This window comes from Pseudophryne corroboree, chromosome 1 (assembly GCF_028390025.1).
Source record: "Pseudophryne corroboree isolate aPseCor3 chromosome 1, aPseCor3.hap2, whole genome shotgun sequence".
In the NCBI taxonomy this organism is placed as follows: Eukaryota; Metazoa; Chordata; class Amphibia; order Anura; family Myobatrachidae; genus Pseudophryne; species Pseudophryne corroboree.
In genome coordinates this window covers 832,967,656-832,990,099 of record NC_086444.1, presented here as the reverse complement: position 1 = coordinate 832,990,099, position 22,444 = coordinate 832,967,656, and the positions used below count along the sequence as shown (strand labels likewise).

At 47.6% G+C, this 22,444-nt stretch overlaps 1 protein-coding gene across 4 annotated transcripts in view; it reads right to left on the bottom strand.

Moving 5' to 3' along the window:
- Positions 1-22,444, bottom strand: part of YTHDC1 (YTH N6-methyladenosine RNA binding protein C1) — a 243,666-nt gene that overhangs the window by 185,278 nt on the left and 35,944 nt on the right. For all 4 annotated transcript variants that reach the window (XM_063919842.1, XM_063919840.1, XM_063919844.1 and 1 more), the window contains exon 3: positions 17,564-17,886. In XM_063919842.1, coding sequence (XP_063775912.1) covers positions 17,564-17,886 — 323 coding nt within the window. The remainder of the gene's footprint in view (positions 1-17,563; positions 17,887-22,444) is intronic.

The window sequence follows — 22,444 nt, the reverse complement described above, 5'->3', positions numbered from 1 at the left end:
GAAAGCAAATTCCTAGCTAAATGGCAGGGTCCATTTGAGATTAGGGAAAAAGTGAATGAGGTTAATTACAAAGTATACCAGCCGGGAAAGAGAAAACCCGAACAGATCTACCATGTTAACTTAATCAAACCCTGGAAAGATAGGTTGTCTCTGTCAGCGGAGCCTTGCCCTTCGGTGTCTTCACCCCGGTTGCTTCCCGCAGTGAAGGTGTCAGAGACATTATCAGCTGATCAGAACAATCAGGTTAAAGAATTTCTCATCCAAAATAGGGAGGTATTTTCAGAGCTGCCTGGCCGAACGACCATAATAAAACAAGACATTGTCACAGAACCAGGGGTCAGGGTTCATTTAAAGCCATATAGGATTCCTGAAGCTCAGCGAGAAGCTATTTCTAAGGAAGTTAAAACCATGTTAGAACTGGGAGTCATAGAGGAGTCTAACAGTGAGTGGTCCAGTCATATAGTGCTCATCCCGAAGCCCGACGGTAGCATACGCTTCTGTAATGACTTTCGTAAGTTAAATGAGGTGTCCAAGTTTGACGCATACCCCATGCCCCGTGTGGATGAGCTTGTAGAAAGGCTGGGAACAGCCAGGTTTCTCACCACATTGGACCTGACCAAAGGTTACTGGCAAATACCTTTATCTGATAGCGCCAAAGAAAAAACAGCCTTTTCGGTTCCGGAGGGGCTGTACCAGTATAAGATGTTACCCTTTGGGTTGCATGGGGCTCCAGCAACCTTTCAAAGGGCGATGGATAAAATTTTGAGGCCCCATAGAAAATATGCAGCTGCCTATTTGGATGATGTGGTAATTCACAGTACAGACTGGGGGTCCCATTTGGTTAAAGTACAAGCAGTACTGGACTCAATCAGAGAGGCAGGGTTAACTGCTAACCCAAAGAAGTGCTGCCTCGCAATGGAGGAGGTCAAATACTTGGGCTTCACCATAGGCAGAGGTCTGATTAGGCCCCAATTGAATAAAGTTGATGCTATTCAAAACTGGCCTCGTCCAGTGAATAAAAAACAGGTAAGGGCTTTTTTGGGAATTACTGGGTACTATAGACGGTTTATTCCTAATTTTGCGACCACAGCGGTGCCGTTGTCAGACCTTACCAAAGGGAAGCAGTCAAATGTGGTGAAATGGAACCCTGATGCAGAAAAGGCGTTCCAAGCGTTAAAAGTGGCTTTGTGTTCACAACCGGTGTTGATAACACCAGATTTTTCAAAAGAATTTGTGGTACAGACAGATGCCTCAGAGGTAGGGATAGGTGCTGTGCTGTCCCAAACCAGAGATGGGGACGAACACCCTATCATTTATTTGAGTAGGAAACTCAATGAGCATGAAAAAAGGTATGCCATTGTGGAAAAGGAGGCTTTGGCCATTAAGTGGGCACTAGATACCTTGAGATATTACCTCTTGGGTAGACAATTCAGACTAGTGACAGACCATGCCCCTTTAAAATGGATGTATGTAAATAGAGGCAAGAATGCTCGTGTAACTAGATGGTTTCTAGCGTTGCAGGACTTTAAGTTTACTGTCGAACATAGACCGGGAACACAATTGACCAACGCAGATGCATTGTCTCGCATCTTCTGTTTGGGGGCTACAAGTGTTCCGGCCCCTAGGTCGAAACAGGGGAGGGGGATATGTGACAAGAACACTGGGATAGTGTTTGAGGGCAGGTATATTTGTCCCAGGTTCTTGTCTTACATGTTTTAGAAAATGTTAACTTCTAGGAAAAATGCTTTTTGTTTTGTCTGAACCTTTTCAGTTTGCTGTAAAAGCTGGGTAAAGGCTCTGAGAGAGAGATAAGGCGAGTTCTAGACATTGGGCCCAGTTCGGGTCTTTGGCCTCACAGAGGGCTAATCAGGGTTTCAGCTGTGTAAGAGTGTTATAGTGCTTCTAACCTGATTAGTATGGGCAGACTGGCTGGGAAGGCTGCAGGATCTGTGTGTGAGAGACACGCTTTCTGATGCAAGTAAGCTATACAGTATGTACTGACGAACTCTGTGTTTTGTTTAGTGACAGTTAGGAATATCTTATGTTTAGTTAGTGCCGGACAGGCAAGGTATTTTTATTTTGGGGTTTGTTTTATTTTCTGTTTCAATAAAACTGGCCGGGGTCAGTTGTACCAGAAACTGGACTTGTGTTGTTCCTCAGCTGCTGCGTGCGGCCATATTCCCCAGGAAAAGGCGCCTTGCACCCCTACAGTGTTACAATATATATATATATATATATATATATATATATATATATATATATATATATATATATATATATATATATATATATATATATATATATATATATATATATATATATATATATATATATATACACACACACACACATATATACACACATTACACATACACACTTCAGGATAGCCTCCTGCTTCCTATCAGCAGATTCCTTCAGGGTGGCCGTATCCGGAGACGGTAGTGCCACCTTCTTTGACAAGCGTGCGAGCGCTTTATCCAACCTAGGGGATGTTTCCCAACGTGACCTATCCTCTGGCGGGAAAGGGTACGCCATTAGCAACCTCTTAGAAATTACCAGTTTCTTATCGGGGGAAGCCCACGCTTCTTCACACACTTCATTTAATTCCTCAGATGGAGGAAACACAACTGGTAGTTTTTTCGCTCCAAACATAATACCCTTTTTTGTGGTACCCGGGGTAACATCAGCAATATGCAACACATTTTTCATTGCCTCAATCATATAACGTGTGGCCCTATTGGAAGATACATTAGTCTCATCGTCGTCGACACTGGAGTCAGTATCCATGTCGACATCTGTGTCTGCCATCTGAGGTAGCGGGCGTTTTAGAGCCCCTGATGGCTTTTGAGACGCCTGGGCAGGCACAGGCTGAGAAGCCGGCTGTCCCACATTTGGTATGTCGTCAAACCTTTTATGCAAGGAGTCGACACTGTCGCGTAATTCCTTCCACAGAACCATCCACTCAGGTGTCGACCCCGCAGGGGGTGACATCACATTTATCGGCATTTGCTCCGCCTCCACATAAGCCTCATCAAACATGTCGACACAGCCGTACCGACACACCGCATACACACAGGGAATGCTCTGACTGAGGACAGGACCCCACAAAGCCCTTTGGGGAGACAGAGAGTATGCCAGCACACACCAGAGCGCTATATAACACAGGGATCCCACTATAAATGAGTGTTTTTTCCCTTATAGCAGCTTATTTATATATATATACACTGCGCCTAAATTTAGTGCCCCCCCTCTCTTTTTTACCCTTATGTAGCTTGACACTGCAGGGGAGAGCCAGGGAGCGTCCTTCCAGCGGAGCGGTGAGGGAAAAATGGCGCCAGTGTGCTGAGGGAGATAGCCCCGCCCCTTTTCCGGCGGACTTCTCCCGCTTTTTCTGGAATTCTGGCAGGGTTTTTTTTACACCTATATAGCCTTCCTGACTATATATGGTGTAGAATTGCCAGCCAAGGTGTCTTATATTGCCCTCAGGGCGCCCCCCCCCAGCGCCCTGCACCCATCAGTGACCGGAGTGTGAGGTGTGCATGAGGAGCAATGGCGCACAGCTGCAGTGCTGTGCGCTACCTTGGTGAAGACAAGTCTTCTGCCGCCGATTTTCCGGAACACTTCTTGCTTCTGGCTCTGTAAGGGGGCCGGCGGCGCGGCTCCGGGACCGAACATAGAGGTCGGGTCCTGTGGTCGATCCCTCTGGAGCTAATGGTGTCCAGTAGCCTAAGAAGCCCAAACTACCACCAGTTAGGTAGGTTCGCTTCTTCTCCCCTTAGTCCCTCGCTGCAGTGAGTCTGTTGCCAGCAGATCTCACTGTAAAATAAAAAACCTAAATATACTTTCTTTCTAGGAGCTCAGGAGAGCCCCTAGTGTGCATCCAGCTCAGCCGGGCACAAGATTCTAACTGAAGCCTGGAGGAGGGTCATAGTGGGAGGAGCCAGTGCACACCAGTAGTCTAAAGCTTTCTTTTAGTTGTGCCCAGTCTCCTGCGGAGCCGCTATTCCCCATGGTCCTTACGGAGTCCCAGCATCCACTTAGGACGTCAGAGAAAATCCTATTTTCTCTTACGTCCTAGAGGATGCTGGGGTCCACATTAGTACCATGGGGATGTACCAAAGCTCCCAGAACGGGAGGGAGAGCGCGGAGGCTCCTGCAGAACCATTTGACCAAACTTAAGGTCCTCGGAGGCCAAAGTATCGAACTTGTAGAATTTTGTGAACGTGTTCGACCCTGACCAAGTAGCTGCTCGGCAGAGTTGTAATGTCACAACACCCCGGGCAGCCACCCAGGAAGAACCCACCTTACGAGTAGAGTGGGACTTAACAGACGTAGAACACGGCAAGCCTGCCGTAGAAAACGCATGCTGGATAGTGAACCTGATCCAGCATGATATTGTCTGCTTAGAAGCAGGACACACAATTTTCTTGGGATCATACAGGACAGAGTCCGATTTTCTGTGACGAGCAGTCCTTTTCACAGATTTTTAGAGCCCTTACAACATCCAAGGACTTTGATGAAACTGAGAAGTCAGTAGCAACTGGCACCACAATAGGTTGGTTGATATGAAATGCTGACAACCTTCGGAAGGAACTGCGAACGTGTCTGGAGCTCAGCGCTATCTTCTTGGAAGATCAAGTATGGACTTATACATGACAAAGCCCCCAACTCCGACACACGTCTAGCAGAAGCCCAACAAAGTGACAGCCTTCCATGTGAGAACCTTGACCTCAACCTCCTGTAGAGGTTCAAACCAGTCCGACTGGAGGAATTGCAACACCACGTTAAGATCACCGGGGCGCCGTAGGCAGTACAAAGGGAGGTTGGATGTACAGAACTCCCTTCAAAAAAAGTCTGAACCTCAGGGAGGGCAGCCAACTGTTTCTGGAAGAAAATGGATAGGACCGAAATCTGGATCTTTATGGATTCCAACCTAGGGCCCATATCCACACCTGCTTGCAGGAAGAGGAGAAACCGTCCCAGTTGAAACTCCACCGCAGGAAATTTCTTGGACTCGCACCAAGACACATTTTCCAGATACGATGGTAATGCTTAGATGTTACTCCTTTCCTAGCCCGTATCAGGGTAGGAATAACCTTGTTCGGAATGCCCTTCCGAGCTAGTATCTGGCGTTCAACCTCCATGCCAACAAACATAGCCGTGGTAAGTCTTCATAGGTGAACGGCCCCTGCTGCAGCAGGTCCTCCCGAGGAGGGAGAGGCCTCGGCTCTTCTAGCAGTAGATCCAGAAGATCCGCATACCAAGCCCTTCTTGGCCAGTCTGGAGCAGTGAGGATTGCCTGAACTCCTGTTCTCCTTATGAGTTTGAGAACTCTTGGAATGAGTAGAAGTGGAAGAAACACGTACACAGACTGGAACACCCACGGAGTCACTAGGGCGTCCACCGCCACTGCTTGCGGGTCTCTTGACCTGGAACAAAACCGCCAAAGCGTCTTGTTAAGATGAGAGGCCATCATATCGAGTTGGCCCCATAGATCTGTTACCTCCTTGAACACCTCCGGATGGAGGCCCCACTCCCCTGGATGGAGATCGCGTCTGCTGAGGAAGTCTGCTTCCCAGTTGACTACTCCCGGAATGAAGATTGCCGACAGCGCCAACGCGTGTTTTTCTGCCCAGAGGATGATTCTCGTTACCTCTGACATTGCAGCTCTGCTCTTCGTTCCGCCTTGTCGGTTTATGTAAACCACTGTCGTTACGTTGTCCGACTGTACTTGAAGGGTCCGATTTCTCAGAAGATGGGCCGCTTGCAGAATACCGTTGTAGACGGCTCTTCGTTCCAGAATGTTTATCGGCAGGCCGGCTTCCAGACTTAACCACCTTCCTTGGAACGTTTCCCCTTGAGTGACTGCGCCCCAGCCCCGGAGACTTGCACCCGTGGTTAGAAGGATCCAGTGCTAAATCCTAAACTCGCGGCCCTCCAGAAGGCAAGGTAATTGCAGCCACCAGAGAGTGAAATCCTGGCCTTTGGCGACAGACGTATTCTCTGGTGCATGTGTAGATGGGATCCCGACCACTTGTTCAGGAGATCCAGTTGGAAGGACCGAGCGTGAAACCTCCCATACTGCAGAGCACAGGTTCTCAAACTCGGTCCTCGGGACCCCACATGGTGCATGTTTTGCAGGTCTCCTCACAGAGTCGCAAGTGAAATAATTAGCTTCACCTGTAGACCTTTTAAAATGTGTCAGTGAGTAATGAATACACCTGTGCACCTGCTGGGCGACCTGCAAAACATGCACTGTGTAGGGTCCTGAGGACCGAGTTTGAGAACCTATGCTGCAGAGCCTAGTAAGAGACCACCATCTTCCCCAGAAGGCGAATGCACTGATGAACAGACACCCGGGCTGGCTTCAGGACATCCCCGACCATTGTTTGCATCACCAACGCTTTTTCCTCTGGAAGAAACACCCTCTGCACTTCAGTGTCGAGGATCATTCCTAGAAAGGACAACCTCCTGGTTGGTTCCGCATGAGATATTGGGATATTCAGGGTCCAACCCTGTTCCTTGAGAAGCAGGGTCGTGAGTGCTATTAACTGAAAAAAAGCTTCTCCTTGGACGATGCCTTTACCAGCAGATCGTCCAGATATGGAATTATGTTCACCCCCTGCCGGCATAGGAGAACCCTCATTTCAGCCATCACCTTGGTAAAAACCCTTGGTGCTGTGGAGAGGCCGAATGGTTCGGCCTGGAACTGAAAATGACAGTCCAACAGAGCGAATCGGAGATAAGCCTGATGCGGCAGCCAAATCAGGATGTGGAGGTACGCATCCTTAATATCCAGGGATAAATTCCCCCTTTTCCAGACCTGATATCACTGCCCTTAGAGACTCCATTTTGAACTTGAACGCCCTCAGAAAGGGGTTTAGTGATTTTAAGTTCAGAATGGGCCTGACCAAACCATCCGGTTTCGGTACCACAAAAAGGTTCGAATAGTAACCTGTGTTCTGCCTTTGAGGAGGGACTGGTACAATGACCTGTGCCTCCAGCAACTTCTGGATGGCTCCCTGCAGAGTAGTCCAGTCTGCCCGCAAAGCTGGCAAGCCCGATGTGAAGAACAGATGAGGAGGGAGATCCTGAAATTCCAGCCGGTACCCCTGGGACACAATATCTAGTACCCAGGGGTCCAGGCCGGACGACACCCAGACGTGACTGGAATGTCTGAGTCTCGCCCCCACCAGCCCTACTTCCAGACTGTGCTGTCCACCGTCATGCGGAGGATTTAAGCGCACCTGAAGCAGACTTCTGTTCTTGGGAACCTGCCGCAACAGGTTTCTTGGATTTTGGTCAGACCCCTCTAACAAAGGTGTTGGCCGGTTCGGTCTTTCTTGGTTTAGAAACCCAAAAAGACTGAGATGCAGGTGAAGAAATAGGTTTCCTCATAGTAGGTGCAGCTGAGGGAAGAAAAGGGGACTTACCTGCTGTAGCCGTGGCGATCCACGCATCCAATGCTTCCCCAAAGAGAGAGCCTGACCTGAGTAGGGTAGGGTCTCCACACCTCTCCTGGATTCCACGTAGGCAGACCACTGGCGCAGCCACAGTCCTCGACGAGCTTAGACGGACATGGAAGAAATTCCTGCAGCCGTCGAACCCAGGTCTTTCACCGTAAAGATCGCAGAATCCTGTATGTTACGCAAGAACAATTCAACGTCACGTTCATCCATTGTGATCAATTACTCAAGTAACGTGTCAGCTTTACTATAGCTTTAGAAATCCATACACTGGCAATGGTAGGTCGCAGTATCGCCCCCGAAGCCGTGTATATGGATTTGAGCATAGCGTCAATCCTGCGATCAGCCGGTTCTTTCAACGTGGCAGAGCCTGGGACTGGTAAAACCACTATCCTTGACAGTCTGGATATAGAGGTCTTAATTCATTCTATCCTCCTCTCAGGATATTACAAAGCGCGTTTAATACATTAAACGCAGGGAAGGTTAGCGAGGCTTTCTTATCGTCAGTGAAGTAAGCCCCCTCAGCAACATTTAACATATATAGCTAATGGCCTTCCACATGAGGTGCACCCTCTGCAAGGGGTGCCGTCCCCCCCTCAGCACGTCCCCATCACCGTTCGCAGTCTGTGCAATGTGGAGCTGCAGACGGAAAATGGAGCTGAACTCTGCTGGTGTCGCACTGAGAAGCTCCGCCCACCGAAGACGACACTTCTTCCCGCGCAACCCCTATATACTGGCCTGAGGATTCCGTCGCTAGCCTGGGGATTCAGTCCACGGCTAGCGCCAGTGTACTGAGAATTCAGTCGCTAGTCTGGGGATTCAGTCTCCGGCTAGCGACTGTGACCAGTTTATGGTATTTAGATGCTGGTTCAGCAACGTGATTACATCTCTGTGTACATGAAATGGATTCCTCCTGAGGAAACCACTTCAGCAGCATATGACACCGAGTCCCTAGACATGGCTATGAAAGGTATTGAACAACCACAAATACAGGGAATTGTCAGTCACAGCTCCCCCCGCCCAAGTATGGCAGAGAGAGACACAGAGACTGGAGCCGACCCACACGCAGCACTCTCCGAGGTAGTACAAATAGAACTACCAGCGCTAAATGTGTACCTTAATAGACCACACAGATTTTACACAGCCTAAAATCCCCCCCCCCCTCTTTCTACAACCCCCTGGTACCGCTCCGGATAGCTGGAAGTTGATTGGAGGGACAGCCCCCTTGTACAGGAACTGCAGGCAGGAAAATGGCGCTGAACGCTACAAGGTCCGCTCTGAGGAGAAGCTCCGCCTCCTGAAGATGGTGCGTCTTCCCGCACAATTCTTTATACTGGCCTGAGGATTCTGTCGCTAGCCTGGGGATTCAGTCTCCGGTTAGCGTCTGTGACCAGTGTAGGGTATTAAGTCGCTGGCTCAGGACACCCCTCATAGCGCCAACACTGTGTGCCGCTGAGCCTACCGAAGCAGCTGTGCTCCTACCCTTGTGCCGCAATATCTCGCCCTCTTCTGATCTTCTGGCTCTGTAAGGGGGTGGCTGCATGCTGCCGGGGTGAGCGATCCCATGTGGTGGGGAACGGTCGATCCCCTCAGGAGCTCAGTGTCCTGTCAGCGGAGATAGTGGCTCAGACCCCACAGGGCAGACACTACTTCCCCCCTTAGTCCCTCGAAGCAGGGAGGCTGTTGCCAGCAGCCTCCCTGTAAAATAATAAACTCTAAAAAAATAACTTTACTAGAGAAACTCTGGAGAGCTCCCCTAGCTGTGACCGGCTCCTCTGGGCACATTTTCTAAACTGAGTCTGGTAGGAGGGGCATAGAGGGAGGAGCAAGCCCACACTCTCAAACTCTTAAAGTGCCAGTGGCTCCTAGTGGACCTGTCTATATCCCATGGTACTAATGTGGACCCCAGCATCCTCTAGGACGTAAGAGAAGATTCTCAGATTTTCCTGCCTTCAGGAGCAAATGGGAAAGTGTGCAAAAATCGTTTTGTCACTTGGTATTTCTTATCTGGATTTTTCCAGGCTAACTTAAATAGGTCATCCAATTCTGCAGGATCAGGGAAAGTGACAGTTTGTTCTGAGTTATGAAAAACGACTGCTGTGCTGCAGCGTCCTTTAGAGGAAGTTTTAACACGTCGTATATAGCAAGTATGAGGGGCTCAATAACCTGTGCAGAAGGGGAATCCCAGTACCAAGATCCAATTCCTCCCCCTCCTCCTGTATCTCCTCATCAGAATCGGAGAGTAAAGCAGATAACCCACGTTTTAGTGGCCCTGATCAAGAAAGGGGGGCCTGTGGAACATCTGTCCTTGCAGTTAGGTCTGCAACAGCCTGCTGCAGTTGTTGTGTCTTTTGAGTATGAGCTGAGAGGACATCTGACATGTGTATTTCATGTGTGTGTATCTGAGAGGGAGACACAGAGCACACCCAAGGTAAGCAGCCCCAGTGAGACTGCAAGCTTTTCTATCAGTGTAACACCAGCGTTTTTTTTCCTTTTCAGAACACAGATTGTGTACAATAGCGGCTCTCCCCCTTTGCTACACCCCTGTACCAGTTTTCATGCATGTCCTGAGTGTCTGGAGGAGCTGTGTGCGCCTGCTGCTGCAGCTATAAAGCAGAGGAAGGTGCCAAAACTCCGCTGGTCCTACTCTGAGGAAGCTCCGCCCCCTGTAATGGCGCTGGAGCTATGTAGATTTTTATACTGGCAATGTCTCTCACAGAGTGTACAACTAAGTAAAGATACCTGCTTTCACTACTGCTGGCCAGTGTACGCAGGCGGCTATAGCGAATCCCCTCCAGGAAGGGTTCCGTATGCCGCCCTGCGTTTGTGCCGCACCAAGTCGGTTTGTACTCACCACTCCTCACCTTCAGGCATCTGTTAGGGGTGTGCGGCATGCTGCGATTGCAACAGCTAAGGCGCAGTGCCCCGCTGTACAACAACCGCTCATGACGGTGGTCCTGCAGCGGGGAAGCGGCTCTCACACCTGAAGAGACCAGTAACCGACCCCCCCCCCCCCCCCCCCCCCCCCAACTCCCACGGTGCAGGTAGGCTGTTGCCCAAACAGCATACCGTAAATAAAATTTTAAAATGAACTGAAGAAAACTCTCTGGAGCTCCAGAGTGTGTATCCTCTCCTGAGGGCACATTTTTGTAAAATGCCTGTGGGAGGGTGCACCCAGTGAAGAAGTTTAAGGTGCACCGGCTCCTTTGAACCCCGTCTATACCCCATCGTACTAAGTGAACCCCAGTATCCCTTAAGGATGCTAGAGAAATTATGAATGCATTATATAATATTTTCCAGGACACATCTAGCTATATCTATCGACATATAACTGCTTTTATGTATGAGTTTTTAATCTTGTATTTTTTTACACATTAAACATACATAATACACCATGAGGAATATCTGTGGCATTTTTGGTGCTGGGCTATATTTGCAGGGAACAGAAAGAATTTTCCATTTGCTAACAGAGGAGGTATTCCTTTAAAGAGATCAAATAAGCAAGGAAATACTACTGAAAAAGAATGCATAATAAGTTTGGTAAAAACGCCAAACAAATATTAACACAGTGCACTATAAACCACATTGGGGCCAATTCAATTGTTTTACACCGCGGCTACCACTAGGGAGCGCAAAACAAAGCAATTCAATTGTTGCTCCGTTTAGAAGCCAGGTAGTCACAGGGATGAGATTTCTTCACGCAGCCTCCTGAAGTGCGAGAAGAAATGTGCGCTAAGATAGAAAAGAAGCTTGGATGCTCAAAGCAGGACTTTAGTCAGGTTTAGCAATTTTACTCGGCTAAACCCTGTCCGTTTGGGCGTGACATGCATAAATCTGGTAACGTATGGGAGAAAATGACAATTGGAAAATGTGCAATAATGGTTGTTTGGATAAATTGGTTACATCAAATGGCTTTAATCAATTTGTCTGAACGTTCATTTTTTTGTTTTCAAGTGTTTGGGAGCAAATGGTCAATTGTCATTTGCTCCCATACATTCCCAGATTTTCATTCCAACCAAAAAGATTGGACAGATATTCTTATAGTGTGTATCCAGCTTAACCCCTGTCCAGGATCCAACCTTGCATTGGTTTCATCCCAATCTGTGCAGGGGCCTTTTGAATGCTTAACCGGACAGAAACAAATAGATCAATCAGACGTGCAGTGAGGTGAGGGAGCGCCTTTCCTGTCATTTTTCAGTATACTCCAGAGTTCTGACTATTTAAATTATATAAAAAAAAAAAAAAGAATTTACTTACCGATAATTCTATTTCTCGTAGTCCGTAGTGGATGCTGGGGACTCCGTAAGGACCATGGGGAATAGCGGCTCCGCAGGAGACAGGGCACAAAAGTAAAAGCTTTAGGATCAGGTGGTGTGCACTGGCTCCTCCCCCTATGACCCTCCTCCAAGCCTCAGTTAGGATACTGTGCCCGGACGAGCGTACACAATAAGGAAGGATTTTGAATCCCGGGTAAGACTCATACCAGCCACACCAATCACACTGTACAACCTGTGATCTGAACCCAGTTAACAGCATGATAACAGCGGAGCCTCTGAAAAGATGGCTCACAACAATAATAACCCGATTTTTGTAACAATAACTATGTACAAGTATTGCAGACAATCCGCACTTGGGATGGGCGCCCAGCATCCACTACGGACTACGAGAAATAGAATTATCGGTAAGTAAATTCTTATTTTCTCTGACGTCCTAAGTGGATGCTGGGGACTCCGTAAGGACCATGGGGATTATACCAAAGCTCCCAAACGGGCGGGAGAGTGCGGATGACTCTGCAGCACCGAATGAGAGAACTCCAGGTCCTCCTCAGCCAGGGTATCAAATTTGTAGAATTTTGCAAACGTGTTTGCCCCTGACCAAGTAGCAGCTCGGCAAAGTTGTAAAGCCGAGACCCCTCGGGCAGCCGCCCAAGATGAGCCCACCTTCCTTGTGGAATGGGCATTTACATATTTTGGCTGTGGCAGGCCTGCCACAGAATGTGCAAGCTGAATTGTACTACACATCCAACTAGCAATCGTCTGCTTAGAAGCAAGAGCACCCAGTTTGTTGGGTGCATACAGGATAACAGCAAGTCAGTTTTCCTGACTCCAGCCGTCCTGGAAACATATTTTCAGGGCCCTGACAACATCTAGCAACTTGGAGTCCTCCAAGTCCCTAGTAGCCGCAGGTACCACAATAAGCTGGTTCAGGTGAAACGCTGACACCACCTTAGGGAGAAACTGGGGACGAGTCCGCAGCTCTGCCCTGTCCGAATGGACAATCAGATATGGGCTTTTGTGAGACAAAGCCGCCAATTCTGACACTCGCCTGGCCGAGGCCAGGGCCAACAGCATGGTCACTTTCCATGCGAGATATTTCAAATCCACAGATTTGAGCGGTTTAAACCAATGTGATTTGAGGAATCCCAGAACTACGTTGAGATCCCACAGTGCCACTGGAGGCACAAAAGGGGGTTGTATATGCAGTACTCCCTTGACAAACTTCTGGACTTCAGGAACTGAAGCCAATTCTTTCTGGAAGAAAATCGACAGGGCCGAAATTTGAACCTTAATGGACCCCAATTTGAGGCCCATAGACACTCCTGTTTGCAGGAAATGCAGGAATCGACCGAGTTGAAATTCCTCCGTGGGGCCTTCCTGGCCTCACACCATGCAACATATTTTCGCCAAATGTGGTGATAATGTTATACGGTCACCTCCTTCCTGGCTCTGACCAGGGTAGGGATGACCTCTTCCGGAATGCCTTTTTCCCTTAGGATCTGGCGTTCAACCGCCATGCCGTCAAACGCAGCCGCGGTAAGACTTGGAACAGACATGATCCTTGCTGAAGCAAGTCCCTTCTTAGTATCTCTTGAAGTTCCGGGTACCAAGTCCTTCTTGGCCAATCCGGAGCCACGAGTATAGTTCTTACTCCTCTCCGTCTTATAATTCTCAGTACCTTGGGTATGAGAGGCAGAGGAGGGAACACATACACCGACTGGTACACCCACGGTGTTACCAGAGCGTCCCTGCTATTGCCTGAGGGTCTCTTGACCTGGCGCAATACCTGTCCAGTTTTTTGTTCAGACGGGACGCCATCATGTCCACCTTTGGTCTTTCCCAACGGTTCACAATCATGTGGAAGACTTCCAGATGAAGTCCCCACTCTCCCGGGTGGAGGTCGTGCCTGCTGAGGAAGTCTGCTTCCCAGTTGTCCACTCCCGGAATGAACACCGCTGACAGTGTTATCACATGATTTTTCGCCCAGCGAAGAATCCTTGCTGCCATTGCCCTCCTGCTTCTTGTGCCGCCCTGTCTGTGTACGTGGGCGACTGCCGTGATGTTGTCCGACTGGATCAGCACCGGTTGACTTTGAAGCAGAGGTCTTCCTAGGCTCAGAGCATTGTAAATTGCCCTTAGCTCCAGTATATTTATGTGGAGAGAAGTCTCCAGACTTGACCACACTCCTTGGATATTTCTTCCCTGTGTGACTGCTCCCCAGCCTCTCAGGCTGGCATCCGTGGTCACCAGGACCCAGTCCTGAATGCCGAATCTGCTGCCCTCTAGTAGATGAGCACTCTGCAGCCACCACAGAAGAGACACCCTTGTCCTTGGAGACAGGATTATCCGCTGATGCATCTGAAGATGCGATCCGGACCATTCGTCCAGCAGATCCCACTGAAAAATTCTTGCGTGAAATCTGCCGAATGGAATCGCTTCGTAAGAAGCCACCATTTTCCCCAGGACTCTTGTGCATTGATGCACTGACACTTGGCCTGGTTCTAGGAGGTTCCTAACTAGCTCGGATAACTCCCTGGCTTTCTCCTCCGGGAGAAACACCTTTTTCTGGACTGTGTCCAGAATCATCCCTAGGAACAGCAGACGTGTCGTCGGAATCAGCTGCGATTTTGGAATATTTAGAATCCACCCGTGCTGTCGTAGAACTATTTGAGATAGTGCTACTCCGACCTCCAACTGTTCTCTGGACCTTGCCCTTATCAGGAGATCGTCCAAGTAAGGGATAATTAAGACGCCTTTTCTTTGAAGAAGAATCATCATTTCGGCCATTACCTTGGTAAAGACCCGGGGTGCCGTGGACAATCCAAACGGCAGCGTCTGAAACTGATAGTGACAGTTCTGTACCACGAACCTGAGGTACCCTTCGCTATCACTGCTCTGAGTGACTCCATCTTGATTTGAACCTTTGTATGTAAGTGTTCAAAGATTTCAGATTTAGAATAGGTCTCACCGAGCCGTCTGGCTTCAGTACCACAAATAGTGTGGAATAATACCCCTTTCCTTGTTGTAGGAGGGGTACTTTGATTATCACCTGCTGGGAATACAGCTTGTGAATTGTTTCCAATACTGCCTCCCTGTCGGAGGGAGACGTTGGTAAAGCAGACTTCAGGAACCTGCGAGGGGGAGACGTCTCGAACTTCCAATCTGTACCCCCTGGGATACTACTTGTAGGATCCAGGGGTCCACTTGCGAGTGAGCCCACTGCGCGCTGAAACTCTTGAGACGACCCCCCACCGCACCTGAGTCCGCTTGTACGGCCCCAGCGTCATGCTGAGGACTTGGCAGAAGCGGTGGAGGGCTTCTGTTCCTGGGAAGGAGCTGCCTGCTGCAGTCTTCTTCCCTTTCCTCTACCCCTGGGCAGATATGACTGGCCTTTTGCCCGCTTGCCCTTATGGGGACGAAAGGACTGAGGCTGAAAAGACGGTGTCTTTTTCTGCCGAGATGTGACTTGGGGTAAAAAAGGTGGATTTTCCAGCTGTTGCCGTGGCCACCAGGTCCGATGGACCGACCCCAAATAACTCCTCCCCTTTATACGGCAATACTTCCATGTGCCGTTTGGAATCTGCATCACCTGACCACTGTCGTGTCCATAAACATCTTCTGGCAGACATGGACATCGCACTTACTCTTGATGCCAGAGTGCAAATATCCCTCTGTGCATCTCGCATATATAGAAATGCATCTTTTAAATGCTCTATAGTCAATAAAATACTGTCCCTGTCAAGGGTATCAATATTTTCAGTCAGGGAATCCGACCAAGCCACCCCAGCGCTGCACATCCAGGCTGAGGCGATCGCTGGTCGCAGTATAACACCAGTATGTGTGTATATACTTTTTAGGATATTTTCCAGCCTCCTATCAGCTGGCTCCTTGAGGGCGGCCGTATCTGGAGACGGTAACGCCACTTGTTTTGATAAGCGTGTGAGCGCCTTATCCACCCTAGGGGGTGTTTCCCAACGCGCCCTAACTTCTGGCGGGAAAGGGTATAACGCCAATAATTTTCTATCGGGGGAAACCCACGCATCATCACACACTTCATTTAATTTATCTGATTCAGGAAAAACTACAGGTAGTTTTTTCACACCCCACATAATACCCTTTTTTGTGGTACTTGTAGTATCAGAAATATGTAACACCTCCTTCATTGCCCTTAACATGTAACGTGTGGCCCTAATGGAAAATACGTTTGTTTCTTCACCGTCGACACTGGAGTCAGTGTCCGTGTCTGTGTCGACCGACTGAGGTAATGGGCGTTTTAAAGCCCCTGACGGTGTTTGAGACGCCTGGACAGGTACTAATTGGTTTGCCGGCCGTCTCATGTCGTCAACCGACCTTGCAGCGTGTTGACATTATCACGTAATTCCCTAAATAAGCCATCCATTCCGGTGTCGACTCCCTAGAGAGTGACATCACCATTACAGGCAATTGCTCCGCCTCCTCACCAACATCGTCCTCATACATGTCGACACACACGTACCGACACACAGCACACACACAGGGAATGCTCTGATAGAGGACAGGACCCCACTAGCCCTTTGGGGAGACAGAGGGAGAGTTTGCCAGCACACACCAAAACGCTATAATTATACAGGGACAACCTTATATAAGTGTTTTCCCTTATAGCATCTTAATATATTATAATATCGCCACACAAAATGCCCCCCCTCTCTGTTTTAACCCTGTTTCTGTAGTGCAGTGCAGGGGAGAGCCTGGGAGCCTTCCTAGCAGCGGAGCTGTGTAGGAAAATGGCGCTGTGTGCTGAGGAGAATAGGCCCCGCCCCCTTTTCGGCGGGCTTCTTCTCCCGTTTTTCTGACAACCTGGCAGGGGTTAAATACATCCATATAGCCCCAGAGGCTATATGTGATGTATTTTTAGCCAGCATAGGTACTTTCATTGCTGCCCAGGGCGCCCCCCCCCCAGCGCCCTGCACCCTCAGTGACCGTTGGTGTGAAGTGTGCTGAGAGCAATGGCGCACAGCTGCCGTGCTGTGCGCTACCTTAAGAAGACTGGGAAGTCTTCAGCCGCCGATTTCTGGACCTCTTCTCTCTTCAGCATCTGCAAGGGGGTCGGCGGCGCGGCTCCGGTGACCCATCCAGGCTGTACCTGTGATCGTCCCTCTGGAGCTAGTGTCCAGTAGCCTAAGAAGCCAATCCATCCTGCACGCAGGTGAGTTCACTTCTTCTCCCCCAAGTCCCTCGTTGCAGTGAGCCTGTTGCCAGCAGGACTCACTGAAAATAAAAAACCTAACAAAACTTTTACTCTAAGCAGCTCTTTAGGAGAGCCACCTAGATTGCACCCTTCTCGGCCGGGCACAAAAACCTAACTGAGGCTTGGAGGAGGGTCATAGGGGGAGGAGCCAGTGCACACCACCTGATCCTAAAGCTTTTACTTTTGTGCCCTGTCTCCTGCGGAGCCGCTATTCCCCATGGTCCTTACGGAGTCCCCAGCATCCACTTAGGACGTCAGAGAAATACAAAGAATATATTATATCTTCGCAAAACTCTGGAGTAAACGTCTATGACAGGTGAGGCAGTGTCTGACCTGCTTACCTTTTTCGCACATCGCTGATCAAAACTCACTAGATCTCCAGCAGTATATACTGCTGCACCTCAGTATAATGCCCGCATGTACCCTTAGACTCATATTGTGTGTAAATCTGGCTCTCATACTCTTCAGCCATTTAGCTCAGAGTGGGGATGGATGGATAGGCAGACAGATGCACACACCCTGAAGACTATAAGGGAATTACAACAGGCTATCATTTTTACTCACTAAATAAGAAAAAACATTTCAACTGTTACCTCAGGTGCAATATCTGGAGTGTTCGATTTGGGCCTCCTTTCAGTTTCTCTTTTTCTCAAGTAAACTTTATCCTGTGGTCCTTTAAACCCATCGCGGCCTGTGCTGCCTGAGTGATGAATTCTTCGATCACCATCTGGCCTCCTGTTTCTGTCATGTCTCGGAAAGTCATCACTCTTGTATTCTGATGCCTGCTTTCCTTTGGTGCTGGCAGGCCTCTTTGTAGCTGCAGACAGCCTTTGAGGAGGGGGTCTTGTTATATGGGAGGACTGTTTTTGTCGCTTTGTTTCAGGCATTTCAACTCTCTCAATTTTTCTTTTGGACCCTACAGGAACAGACAAATATAAAATGTACATTTATGCTAGTGAATATAGTGTTCATTTACATAAATAGGGTACATTAAAGTGCCCATTAAAATCAATCCGTCGAACTACTGTAAAAAAAGGCTTTTTGTATGTTGCTTCTTCGCCTGGTAAGGTTATTGAATAAGTCTGCCTCTAAAGACACACTTGCGACTACCCAGCTTTGTCCTGCTTATCCTTCATTCCTGTTCTAAAAGTAAAACATTTCATGGACTTCTGAATGCGTATATGTAAGTTACAGCTATCTCTAGTGTATTACTTTTACTAATTTGGTTACTCCTCATATGGAGGAGTCCCAGCAGCTGTTTTAATACAAAATTGGCAAATCTATTTTTTACAAAGATTTGGAAACACAGCATAAAGCTAAACAAAATACTTATTTGTTGTACTTAGGGGAAGTCTAGTAAAACAAAATAAGATTAAATTAGTTTATAAGAAAATAAAGACAATTTGTTTCGCTTGGGTAAAACAAATGGTAAGATTTTGACTAAAGCATTATGGGGCAGATGTATTAAGCCTGGAGAAGTGATAAAGCAGTGAGAAGTGCAAGGTGATAATGCACCAGCCAATCAGCTCCAATATGTAAATTAACAGTAAAGAGCTGATAGGCTGATGCATTATCACTTCTCCAGGCTTAATACATTTACCCCTATGTTATCAATCTCTGACCCAACCTATTCCTACTATTAAATATGACCTGTCTGACATGACAGTGGCTATTTTTCTATTAGGACACTCACTGAGCAAATGGTAGCGGCTAGACCCCTTTAGGCAATGAAGCCTCGTAGATGGAATGAGACCACGTGAACCATGAAACATACCATGTGAACCACAAAGGCAGGGGGGAAAGCAAGGTCAATGGGCTACCACATTAACATCTATTCTCATCGGTAACCTGAGAAAAGCAAAGTGAGCCACCGAACCAGCAAGGGTACACTTTGGGTCCAATATTCTCAACCTCTCTCCTCTCACTGCCGTCGCAGTTCACATGGTATGTCCTATGGTTAATGTGGTCTCATTCTATCTCAAGTTATATTCACCGATGGGGAGATAGACAACCCTGAGCAAATGTATGCCTTCCTTACTGGCTTGTACCTCTGATTTGACACTTTAATCCCATGGGCTTTAAGTTGCATTAGATGCCAAAAGCATTCCTCAAGGTGGGGGGAGACCCAATAGCGGAGTTAAAAACTTTACGCCCAAAACAGGTGTCTTTTGCCACAAATGAGTGGAAGTAATAAAATTTGGTTAATGTGTATAGTCCTGCACAGCTGTTTTTATGAACCATCCTACCATGGTGCCCAAGAAGCACTCGCAGCCCAAGTAGAATACGTCTGGATGGGGCAGGGCACAGGTTTGCCAGACGAAGCATAAGCCAAAGTGATGCAGCAAACTACAGACTGATTTGAGGCAGGATAACTATGACTGTGAGCATCACAAAGTACCACGAGACTGTCCGACTCACAGAGCAAGTCGGTCCAGCCCACATAGACCCACAACACCCAGACACCCAAAAAGGGGAGAACCATAAGGACAAAAAGACTAACATGATCTCCTGATTCAGGTGAAAGCACATTGGGTCTGAAAGCTGACAGAATAAGGGGCACAACCCAATTAGTGTGGAAAATTAGGAGAGGGGTACAGGCAGTCAGTGCTGCCAGTTCCAAGAACCTCCAAGCAGAGGCAATGGGAAAGAGTAACCACCTTCCAAGTAAGCCACTGTTCAAGTCACTCCAGAAGTTCAAAAACAGCCCAGCAAAGTGCCTCCAAAACCAAACTGAGGTTACACAGCACGACAGCTGCACATGCAGAATCCCCTGCAGGAACATCTGGACGTCCAGAAGAGAGGCAAGGCACTTCTGAAAAAGTAGACAAAGCAGAAACCTGACCCTTTTAAGAAGAAAGTCGAGACATTAAGATAATCTGGACCCAATGTCTTCCCTGTGGACACTATGGACCCTGAAGAAGAAACAGACTGCCTGGTGCTCACACCACCCAGTGAAAGTTTCCACACTCTGTGATAAATAGCTGTCAGGGCCAACTTGCAAGCCTGAGGCACAGTATGCCTTACAGCCACAGATATCTCCTTAGACATCAAAATATGGGTCCAACCACAGACAGACAAAGCAGCCGATGCAAATCAAGGTGCAGGAATGACCCTCCTTATGCGTGATTATTTATAGCAACATGGGAGACAGGTGGGAACAGGCAACCTAGACCATAAGTCGGTCAGAGCGTCCAATAATGCCGCCAGAGGATAACTGGACCACACACACTGTAAGATGGCAGTTTGATCAGTTTCAATGCCATGAGGTCGATGATCTGAAAGAACACAGCACTCCACAAACAGATTGACTGTGTTCTGGTGCAAGTAGTCCGTGTAGACCTTGTGTTGACTGAGGAAGCTGGCATCCCAATTGCCCACCCCAGAATGAATGTGGCAGAGATGGACTAAACGAACGTATTCACCCAACATATTATCCAAGCAGTCCCCACCATGGCCTGGAGACTTCTGGTCCTGCCATGTCAGTTTGAACAATGCCACAGTCGTGGCACTGTCCAACTAGACAGAGACTTGCCCAGCAGGAATCAATGAGGCTGAGACAGGTCATTCTACACAACACCTTATGTTCAGCATTGTTGGAAAGAGGCACTAGACCCACTGATACTGGATCCGTGATGTAACTGCCCTACCTCCCAACTAAGAATCCTTGGACAGCTTGGGGAAGTGAAGTCACCACACCAAGTACTGGCATGCTGGACTGACAAATGCAACAACTGTCTATGCGGGGATCAGACTTTAGCTTCATATCCTGCAGAATAGAAGGTGGGAGAGCCCAGAAATTAAAGAGAGCAAAGGGGGCCAGCTTAAATGCGGCTACAATTTTAACCAGCAGATGCATACACCGCACTATGGACATCAGATCTGGATGCAAAAAAAGTGTCCCCACCAAGGACTGCAGGGCCAGAATCTTTTCTATTGGAGGAAAAACACACAGACATGACATATCAAATAGAAGCTCCAGGAAGACTATCCTCTTGGCCAGATCTAGGTGGAATTGGGAAGGTTCAGAATCAAACAGTGTTTCTCCAAAGTTGACACCATTACTTGCACATGACTGTCGAGTAGTGCTGTGGATGATGCTTTTATCAACAAGTCCTTCAATACAAGTAAGGAATGACACTAATCCCCTTGCGACGCAACAGGGTGAACATTGGGGCAAAAACCTTAGTAAATACGATGGGAGCAGTAGAAAATCAAAAGGTGCAGGATCCGAATTTGGATGCTGAAAGACCCAAGGGCAAACTGGATGGATCGATAGATGCGTGTGTGTGCTCTAATTAAAAAAATGAAAGAATAAATAAAAGGAGATTTTATTTTTAGTTTAGAGTCTATGTCAGGTTGGATTTTTTTTAAATGCAAGTCAATCCATCAGGAGCAGCCTGCCTAAGAGTAGACTGAATAAGTAGAGAGAACAAATACCCCCAACTACAACTAAAAACTGATCAGTGCCACTATCAGTTCGAAAAGCACCATCCCCTGTTGCCAACATTCATGGGATGGTAAAACCTGCAGTTAATAGAAACTGTTGCATTACCAAGCACTCCAGACACTGCATCTGGCTTCTAGTATACGTGCAAGATCATAATCCGGGAAAATGCAGCATGGGTCCTGTAGATGAGACTTCAGCACCATAGGAAACTATGTGTACCGGAAGCCAGTAGAAGAATGTGCTCTCTGGAATTTATCCCAGGGAGAACAAGAGCAGGAGTAATAGGCTCCGGTCTGCTTGGTTCCAGACTTTGCCACCCAGCACTAACTCTGTAAACTGTGGTGGCCGTATAATTAAAGCTGTGGCACCAGGGTGCAGCTCTGCATTTGCAGGTAATGACGGGGGCCTTACTAGAAGGGTGTAAATCTGCACAAGATATGATGTTTGTAGTATTTGTTTCTCAGTTACATTATTGTTAAACCAACATCAAGCCTATTTAAACAAAATCAATTCAGCAATAGGTTGGAGGTGCTCCCGGAAGATAGTTCAGTAAACTATAAAATTGGGGTGTGGTCTTTTGAGAAGACAAAAGCAACTATATGTGTCAGGGCACACTTAAGAAAATGAAAATATGAATATATTAAAATTTTACTTTTATTAAGATATACTTAGAATGAAGGGAGCAGACGTTTCTATGTTAACAAACACAAATGCTATAGTTCTAAGCAAAGTGGTTATGTTGGTAGGCGATAATATGTATATTCCCTTATTTATCAAAAATACCTATGTCTCCTAACAATAGGAAATATTTATGGGAAAGGAGTCACTCCATTAGGCTCAGTGTAATCTAATTTTCAATTTGATCTGTAGTCTAAATTGTATCTAAAGGTCATAGAATACAATACACCAGTCTGAAGTTGCTGACACATAAGGCTTGCGTATAAGTTTCAATTATGTTAACACATATATAACTTAACTGTTATACCTTACTCGAGATTTTACTTCAATGTCTGGGGTTTGTATTTTG